The sequence below is a fragment of the Odocoileus virginianus genome, chromosome 7 (assembly GCF_023699985.2).
Source record: "Odocoileus virginianus isolate 20LAN1187 ecotype Illinois chromosome 7, Ovbor_1.2, whole genome shotgun sequence".
Lineage (NCBI taxonomy): Eukaryota > Metazoa > Chordata > Mammalia > Artiodactyla > Cervidae > Odocoileus > Odocoileus virginianus.
In genome coordinates, this window is record NC_069680.1 from 71,881,546 (window position 1) to 71,891,848 (window position 10,303).

Below are 10,303 nucleotides of genomic sequence, written 5' to 3' on the forward strand. Positions count from 1 at the left end.
CTTCACATCAGGTGGCCAGAGTATTGGAGTTTCAGCTTCAACATCAGTCCTTCCAATGAACACCCAGGACTGATTTCCTTTAGGATGGACTGGTTGGACCTCCTTGGAGTCCAAGGGACTCTCAAGAGTCTTCTCCAACACCACAGTTCAAAAGCATCAATTCTTCAGTGCTCAGCTTTCTTTATAGTCCAACTCTCACATCCATACATGACTACTGGAAAAACCATAGCCTTGACTAGATGGACCTTTGTTGGCAAAGTAATGTCTCTGCTTTTAATATGCTGTCTAGGTTGGTGATAACTTTCCTTCCAAGGAGTATGCATCTTTTAATTTTATGGCTGCAGTCACCATCTGTAGTGATTTTAGAGCCCCCCAAAAATAAAGTCAGCCACTGTTTCCACTGTTTCTCATCTATTTTCCATGAAGTGATGGGACCAGATGCCATGATCTTAGTTTTCTGAACATTGAGTTTTAAGCCAACTTTTTCACTCTCCTCTTTCACTTTCATCAAGAGGCACTTTAGTTCTTCACTTTCTGCCATAAGGGTGGTGTCATCTGCGTATCTGAGGTTATTGACATTTCTCCTGGCGATCTTGATTCCAGTTTGTGCTTCATCCAGCCCAGCATTTCTCATAATGTACTCTGCATATAACTTAAATAAGCAGGGTGACAATACACAGCCTTGACATATTCCTTTCCCGATTTGGAACCAGTCTGTTTTTCCGTGTCCAGTTCTAACTGTTGCTTCCTGACCTGCATACAGATTTCTCAAGAGGAAGGTCAGGTGGTCTGGTATTCCCATCTGATTCAGAATTTTCCACTCTTTGTTTTGAGGCACACAGTCAAGGTTTGGTGTAGTCAATAAAGCAGAAATGGATGTTTTTCTGGAACTCTCTTGGTTTTTTGATGATCCAGCAGATGTTGGCAATTTGAGCTCTGGTTCCTCTGCCTCTTCTAAAACCAGCTTGAACATCTGGAAGTTCATGGTTCACATATTGCTGAAGCCTGGCTTGGAGAATTTTGAGCACTACTTTACTAGCCTGTGAGCTGAGTGCAACTGTGTGGTAGTTTGAGCATTCCTTGGCATTGGAATGAAAACTGACATTTTCCCGTCCTGTGGCCACTGCTGAGTTTTCCAAATTTGCTGACTTATTGAGTGCAGCACTTTCACAGCATCATCTTTTAGGATTTGAAATAGCTCAACTGGAATTCCATCATCTCCACTAGCTTTGTTCATAGTGATGCTTCCTAAGGCCCACTTGACTTCACACTCCAGGATGTCTGGCTCTAGGTGAGTGATAACACCTTTGTGATTACCTGGGTCATGGAGATCTTTTTTGTATAGCTCTTCTGTATATTCTTGCCACCTCTTCTTAATATCTTCTGCTTCTGTTAGGTCCATACCATTCTGTCCTTTATTTTGCCCATCTTTATTGTGATGACATAGGTGAACCTCAAAAACCACTGTGTTAAATCAAAGAAGCCAATCACAGAAGATTACACTACATGACATCATTTAAAGGAAATGTCCAAAATAAACAAACTCATAGAGATGGAAAGGAGATGAGTGGTTTCTTAGAGCTAGAGATGGGTCAGGCATTTGAGCGTTTATGGTAGAAGTAACTGCTAATGGGTATGATATTTCTATCTGAGGTGATGAAAATGTTCTGAAATTTTGGTGATAGAATTATGGTTAAAGTCTATGATGTTAGTTGTATACTTCTATGAACATACTAAAAACCATTGAATTGAACACTTTAAATGGGTAAGTTTTATGATATGTAAATTATTTCTCTAAATTCCTCACCTTATGCCTGGATTGCAGCACATCTTCAAATGCTTGCCCAGATGCTTGCCATTATGCACCAATGAGGGAGAAAGTTAAGAATATGATCAGGAATGGACTTAAGAAAAATAAGAATTAAGGACATCTACTGTGATTGCTATTTGGTAATATTTTTAAAGTATTTTTGCATTTCAAAGCATCAAATTTGCCACATCAAATACTTTTGGGGTCAAAACAATCTTATCAATTCAGCTATATCAAAAAGTGCTACTTTTCCAACTTGTGTCTGCCCAGGGCTTAATGGTCAGTAGTTTCTCTGATCTTTCATAGACTCCATTATGTTATAGTCTTAATAGATTTTGTGTATGTTTCTCTTGAAAGGCTAGACTAGCTACATTATGAGCCCATAGACCATAATGGATTTATCATAGAATTCTGTAACCAAAAAGCTGCCTGGAAAAAGTACAGTTAATTTTCATTCTCCTGAATGAAATAAAAGAGAGGGAAAATCATAAAAAATAAAAGATTACTTCACTGCTAACTTCAAAATTGTGTTTTTCCACCTCCAGGCCCAGAAAGATGTTAAGCAATTAATTCCATGTCCTTCAAAAACCATTTGGAGATGTGGTGTGTGTGTGTGTGTGTGTGCGTATGTATATAAAATGAAATACTGGGTATTCATGCTCAGTTACACAGTCGTGTCTGACTCTGTGACTCCATGGACTATAGCCCATCAGGTTCCTCTGTCCATGGGATTATCCAGGTAAGCACACTGGAGTGGGTTGCCATTTCCTCCTCTAGAGGATCTTCCCAACCAGGAATTGAACCCACATTTCCTGCATCTCTTGGGTTGGCGGGTGGATTCTTTATCACTAATCCACCTGGGAAGCCCAAAATGGAATACTACTCAGTCATAAAAAAAAGAATGATATTTTGTCACTCGCAATAACATGGATGGACTTGGAAGGTAAAGAAAATAAGTCAGACAGAAAAAGATAAATACTGTATAATGTCACTTATATGTGGAATCTAAAAAATAAAATTAGTGACTATAGTAAGAAAGAAACAGACTCACAAATATACAGAACAAACTAGTAGTTACCAGCAGGAAAATGGAAGTGGGGAAGGGCAAGATAAGACTAAGTGATTAAGAAGTACAATCATCTATTATATACAAAACAAATAAACTATAAGGACATACTATACAGCACAGGGAATAGTCAATATTTTGTAATAACTATAGATGGAATATAACCTTCAAAAATTGTGAATTGCTATGTTGTACACCTAAAACCTATATAATATTATACATCTACTATACCTCAATAAATGAAAAATTTTAAATGTCTCTAAGGCAAAGAAAGCCACACCAAAGAAGTACCTATAAAATAAAGCAAGAGAAACTAAGAGTAGACATCAGTGGACCTGCTTCACAGTACAATAAAAATGCAGTGGAATAAAGAATGTAAAAGTTTTAAGTCATGTGAATGGAAGGAAACCAAATATCCTAGATGTTTTCATTTTACCTGAATAAAACTAGGAGGTAACTACATTGATCTTAAAGATCTTTCTTCTCAGATTTTATAAATCTGAAAATTAAGAGCAGGATTTCTTGATGCTATGAGCCTCTGTAAGCCCAGCTCTATGCCTCCACATGAGACATTCCCACCAGCTGCCAGAGAGGTGATTAATAAAAATGAAAGAAATCATCAGGAGACAATGGTGCCTATGAGGTCCACATATTTACTCGCTCTGAATTAAAATGCTCAAACAGCAGATCCACTCTCATCCCCTGTATTTATGGCTCCCTCTGCCTTGAAGCAAGCAGAGTGTGTGCCATGATAAATTGGCTCAAATCCTGTCTCATCTCCAGGCAGGCCCTGTAAATTTCTGAGCTGTGCTTTGCAACCCTTCATTCTGATTTGTAACGTTCAACAACACACAAAGGTTCCGCGGCCTGTTTCCTCCAGGTGAGCAGTGGCCAAGGGGTCCTGGCCTTCATCCTCCCCAGTGTCAACAGATCAGTACTGAACCAGGGCATCCAGCCCTCCTCAGGGAAGATGATGGGCTTGTCTTCCCAGTCAAGACCTTCGTCTAAAATGTGGCAGATGCTGAGTGGGGCATGACCGTGTCAAGATGTGGTTGACGTCAGAGTAGTTAAATGTTAGGAAGGGTGGAAGTCTAAATAGAGTCTTTAATGAAATTAAGGGATAAAGAAGTCATAATATCAATCCCCTGGGAAAATGTAAAACATACCCACACTGTGCCAACACTCCTGTAGAAGCCGAGGAAATAAAAGCTAACAGAATAGATAGAGTCTTTGACCTCTCGGAGCTTAGATTCTGCTGCCTTGCTTTATTCAATGAATGAATGAAAAACAGAATGAATGATCAAATATAATTCTAGCCCAAGAAGAGGCTAGGAATGCCACTGCTGTCTAAACAGTACCTGTTCCTTCCAAGCTAGACTATACAACAGTCACAGTGCAATGTGGACAGTTAGTGAAAGCAAAGTAAATGGTTAAATGGGGTTTTCAGGTTGTATCTTGGTACCTTTTACACGAAATAGTTGGCCCCCAAATTCTGATTTTCTTTGCCAACTTCAAGCCTTGTATTTTAACCAGTATGGTTTTTTAAATCTCTAAAAATCCTATTTATGGAGCTTCAATGTTCATACATAATTTTTTAGCATTATTGTCTCCTTCCTTTTTTTGTGGCCTATAAGAATTGAGTATAGATCAAGTCTTGTTCAGGGCAGCAGAGAAATTCACTCATTGCCTAGCCAAGCATCCAACTAACTCTTGTCAAACACAGAAGGAAGTGAAGTCAGACTCCTATTAAATGAATGTCTGCTTCCATGGAATATAGAAACAAAATAATGTGGGGAATTGAGAACGTGTGTTTTCCCCATTCTCCAGACACAGACACACTTTGATTCCAGGTGTTTACATATAAAAACTGGGCAATAAAGATGAGGCACTCCTAAAGTCTGGGGTGAAGGAAGGCAGAAAAACTTGCACCTGAGAAGTAACTGTCTCAGCAGTATTGACTGGGAGTGGGGAGTCCTGTTAATCAGCCTGACCAGGAGCCTAACACCTGAGGGGCCTGGAAGGCTGAGCTTATCCAGTTCATGCCACGAAATGGGTGCCAGAACTCTAAGAAAAAAGCAGATACTCAGCCATAAAAAGGAATGAATTTGAGTCAGATCTAGTGAGGTAGATGAACATAGAGCCTGTTATACAGAGTGAAGTCTGAAAAACAGATATTTTAGATTAACACATATATATGGAATCTAGAAAATGGTACTGATGAACCTGTTTGCAGGTTAGGAATAGAGATTCAGATGTAGAAAACGGACTTGTCGACACAGAGGGGGAGGAGAGGATGGGACGAGTTAAGAGAGGAGCACTAACCTACGTACACTCCCACGTGTAAAAGAGAAGCTGGTGGGAAGTTGCCGTGTAGCAGGGAGCTCAGCGGTGCTCTGTGATGACTTAGAGGGGTGGAAGGGCTGCGGGGAGGGAGGCTTCAGAGGGAGGGGGTATATTTCTACATAGAGCTGATTCACGTTATTGTATAGCAGAAACCAACACAACATTGTAAAGCAATTATCCTCTAATTTTTTAAAAAAAAATGAAAATTCACTGAAAGAAAAAAGAAAAGAAAACAGGAACCAAAAAAAAAAAAAAAAAAACCACTCCAAAAGCAAGGCATGAATAAGAAGCACAGTCATAGGCCAAGGTACCTTAAGACAGTAAGGGCAAGGTAGTAAAAAAAGAAGAAGGGAAGATGCTCAGTGCTCTGAGCCCTGCACTAGAGGCTGAGCACTTTCACATACCACACTTTGACAGTAAAAGGATTTTTGCTAAGTCTATATTATTTAAACTCATATTGAGAAGAAACAACAAATCCCCAAGGATCTGAGAAGTGAAAAGACATACATAAAATCACCCAGATGACAACCAGAGAGCCAGGATTCGAACTTCTAACATCAAGAGATCCAGGCTTCACCTGAATTACCTTTATCATCAGAGCAGAAGAAAACACTGCTACTTTACCCAAGGAACATACATTTTATTTGAATGGAATAAAATGCTCTTCCCCCCGCCCCCCAATCTGATAGGACATTAAAAAATTGACCCATTTTAGAAGAGCTTAAGGAACAAGGGACATAAATTACTATTTAATGTTCATAATTACATGTCCTGTGATAGAAACACAATTGAACCATAATTGAAATATTGTAAGCTAAATATTAAGTGGTTTTCTGAGTTTCATCTCCATGCACTGGCCAACAGTCTGTACTAACACTGATTTGCCAGTATTAATGTATTAGCAAATAAAATGGGAAATTTTGTCCCTCCTGAATTATCAACAGCTCTCTGCCCATTAAGCAGCAATAGCATTTATGAGGATATAATATGAAGCTCTTGCCTGAAACACATTTTTTGTATCATAATACATTAGAATTGGAAGAAACATTGGAACTCTTCCATTTCCAGGAAGACAGACATATCTCATCTCAACTTCCTCTGTGAAGACTGGTCTTGGGAAGCACAGCATTGAGCAGCATTATAAAGACAGCTCCTGGCTCCAGAGGTTTAAGGTGCCTTAGGAGATGGTTACAAGTGAGGGGCAGAAAATCTTTAACTGGACTGATATTTAAAACCAGAGAAAATTCCTCATAATAAAATGTTAAGAAATATCTTTTATACAATACCTACCTTAATATTCCTAAGCTCTTAACAATTCTGGTATTACTGTTATTGCCCTCTTATTTTAAAAAAATTGAGAAAACGGAAGCTGATGGAAGTTAATATTGTGCCTAAATTATTTTCTTATTGTAAACAAGTTTTTGTTTATCACCAAGTCAAGTATAGCTCCAAAATCATGCTTCTTCCAGGAAGTGACTTATTGCTCACTAGAGGTATTTTATTTGAGAAATTGTTTGAGCTGTGAGTGTGGGTGGGAATGTGTGTGTGTGTATGTGTGTGTGTGTGTGTGTGTACATACATGTGTAAGAGTGCTTTTTTCCTTATGGGTCTCTTTTATAAATGCTACCTGCACAGTGATGCAATGGGTTCACCAATCTCTTAACTAAACTCTATAGCAATACTGTTTGGTAGACTCCCATTCAAATAGATCTCTGAAGTTCCCTTTGCTATATCTGAGAATTCCCATTGAAATGATAAATGTATACATACAAAGTATTAATGCCATTGCTCTAGAGCTGTTAAATATGTTCTTTGAGCCTACAAGTATAGATGTATAATTTTATTTTGGATCTGACTCCTTTTTTCTTCTACTTTATGAGTCCATTCAGTCATTCATATATGTATTTCATATATACATATGAACACATATATGCTTACATATATATATATACACATTCACATATACATACATACATACATACATTCACACACACACATATATAAGGCACCACTATATGCCATAAGCTGTTCTAGGCATGTGAAACACACTAGTGAACAAAACAGACATAAGCCCCTGCCCTTATGGAACTTACTTTTCTATGTAGAACTCAGAGAATAAATAATAAAAATACTAAATCATATGTTAAAAGTTGAAAAGTTGTATGAAAAATAGAACACCATAGGGAGTACTGAGAGATGTACATGGGGATGTAAGCCTTATCTTCAATTAAGATGGTCACAGCAGGCATCTTTGGGAGATAAAATCTGAGCAAATACTAGAAGAAAATGAGAGAACTAATCATTTAGATACTGAGAAAGAGAATTCCAGGAAGAGGCAATAGTAAGTGCAAAGATCCTAAGGCCTAAACATGCCTGACATATTTAAGACACAGCAAGAAATATATTCATGTGGCTGTAAGATATTCAACAGGAGGGAAAAGTAGAAGTAAAGTCAGAGGAGGATGAGGGCTGCAGATGGTTCAGGATTACCATAAAGACATTGCCATGTATTCTGAGCAAGGCAGAAAAATATTGAAAGAATTTGAATGGGGGTATGACTTTATTTGACTTTCTTTGTACAAGGATCACTCCAGCTGCTGTGTAGAGTAGATCACACAGTCATAATGCTGGAAGCATGAAGCCAGTGTGAACATAACTGCAGAAATTCAGGCTATGGATCAGGTTCACTTGGGTGGGGATGATTGCAGGAAAGGTGGTCTGACGTTGTCAGATGCTGAATACATCCTGAATGTATATCCAGAAAGATTTCCTGACACTTTGAGTGTAGAGTATAAAAGAAAGATCACAGTCAAGGAAGATTTCCAGGTGTGGGCTTGAGTGACTTGTAGGAAATTATTGTCAATTAATGAGATGGAGAAGTCTTCAGGTGAAATAAGTTTGGAAAAGGAGGGTTGGTTTCAAAGGTTTTGCTTCAGTTCTGTTCAGTCACAGCCATGTCCAACTCTTTGTGACCCCATGGACCGCAGCATGCCAGGCTTCCCTGTCCATCACCAACTCCCAGAGCTGACTCACTCATGTCCATCTAGTTGGTGATGCCATCCAACTATCTCATACTCCGTCATACCCTTCTCCTCCTGCCTTCAATCTTGCCCAGCATCAGGGTATTTTCAAATGAGTCAGTTCTTTGCATCAGGTGCCAAAGTATTGGAGCTTCAACTTCAGCATCATTCCTTCCATTGAATATTCAGGTGTGGTTTTCTTTAGGAATGACTGATTAGATAGCCTTGTTATTCAAGGGACTCTCAAGAGTCTTCTCCAACAACACCACAGTTCAAAAGCATTCATTCTTCAGGGCTCAGCTTTCTTTATAGTCCAACTCTCACATCTATACATGACTACTGGAAAAACCATAGCTTTGACTATACAGTCCTTTGTCAGCAAAGTAATGTCTCTGCTTTTTTGTTGTTGTTTTTGTTCAAAGTCATGGCAACTTTATTGTCAGTGTGGCAAGGGCCGGGGGAGGGGCCTCAGTCATGATAGAGGCGCAGGAGGCAGCCACGGAGGATGCCCATGTAGCAGTCCCAGAGCGCCTGGTGCCGGAAGCCATCCAGGGAGTGGACCGAAGCCGAACACTGATTCAGTATTCATTCAACGGCCAGTGGTCGGAGCGGCAGGGTTCCACGAACTTCTCCACGAGGTCTACAAACAGGTCTCTAACATCCTTATTGTGGGTCAGCTTGGCGGCCACGTTCACCAGCCCCCGGGACAGGTTCTTGAAGTTGGCTTCCATCTCCGAAAAGACACCAAGCTTCCCCCGGAGGGCAGTGCACACCAGGCTCTTGTGCAGGTCTAGAAGGTCCTTGTCAGCCACAAGCACCTTGAGCTCCTTCAGGTCCTGGAGAAACTCCTTGTCTAAGTCCATGTCCATGTCATCCACCTGGGAGTCGATGGCTCTGAGGGTCCAGTTCTGGATCATGAGCTCAGCACAGAAGGCAAAGTCCCCAAAGCTCAGATAGTGCAGTTTTTTCTTCCCTGTCTCAAAGCGATTGTTGGCAAAGAAGACAATGGCTGCATAGTCCCTGGCCAGCCGGTCGGACAGGAGGAAGTGCTGCTGGATGTTATCCACCAGGGAGCCCCGCATTTCCTCCACCACCTTGAAGACGCGCTTAAAGTTGTCCAAGTGTCTCCGGCAGCTCTTGAGGGTGATGCCTGTTTTGGTGCTGATATCATCCAGGTCTTTCTTGGTGCCCTTGAACAGTTTTTTGCCCAGCACCTCCCGCACGAAGGCCTCGTCAAAGGCATAATAGCTCTCGATGAGCAGCGCCTGTCGAGAGGGCGGGATCTGGAAAATGAGCTGGTGAAGCATCTTGGGTGGCGCGTGAAGCAGGCGCTCGAGCATGTGGAAAGTCCGGTAGTGGTCCATGGTGTCGCTTTGCAGCACCGCTGCTGTGGCGCCGGTCTGCTCCAGAATTCCCGAGCACACCCTCAGCACCACCGCGTCGCTCACCGAATAACCGTCCAGCCAAAGGCGATACACGTCCTCGTCGATGAGGGTCGTATTCCCCACGAAGATGTCCAGCTCGCTGGTCATGGCGACGCCCGAACCCGGGCGCTACCGCAGCGCCCCAGCAGTAGCGAGCACTGCCCGGGCCCGGCGCCGTCTATGCTTTTTAATATGCTGTCTAGGTTGGTCATAGTTTTTCTTCCAAGGAGCAAGCATCTTTTAATTTCATGGCTGCAGTTACCATCTGCAGTGATTTTGGAGCCCAATAAAATAATAAGGTACTTCTTAGGCATGTTGAATTTGAGATGTCTATTAGATTTTCAGTTTGGAAAGTTCAGGTTCGGATTTCAACAGAAAGTCTAGATGAGGGGAAGGACAAAGCTAGAGATCTGGAATTTAACAGCATATGGATGTTATATAAACTCTGTGAATTAATGAAATAGTCAAAGAGAGATGTCCATTATAAAGAAGAGAATTAATCCCTCGGAAACTTGAACATCTGGAATTTGTGTAAGGGAGGAAGGATGTGAGCAAAGGAGACAGAAAAACAGCAAAACAGTAGGCTGTATCACAGAGGTCAAACAAGATACTACCTGTATTTTGTATTTTAATGAGAAAT

At 40.8% G+C, this 10,303-nt stretch overlaps 1 protein-coding gene across 1 annotated transcript; it reads right to left on the reverse strand.

Annotated features, from left to right (window-relative positions):
- Nucleotides 1-8,655: 8,655 nt before the first annotated feature.
- LOC110128018 (acidic fibroblast growth factor intracellular-binding protein-like) lies at nucleotides 8,656-9,832 on the reverse strand. The gene has a single exon (XM_020878501.2). The coding sequence runs from the start codon at nucleotides 9,769-9,771 to the stop codon at nucleotides 8,818-8,820; it is 954 nt and encodes a 317-aa protein (XP_020734160.2). The 5' UTR covers nucleotides 9,772-9,832; the 3' UTR covers nucleotides 8,656-8,817.
- Between the last annotated feature and the right edge of the window lie 471 nt (nucleotides 9,833-10,303).

Bases quoted from the DNA above. Each gene is read 5' to 3' on its own strand.
- LOC110128018 (XM_020878501.2), bottom strand. From the start codon at position 9,771: ATGACCAGCGAGCTGGACATCTTCGTGGGGAATACGACCCTCATCGAC.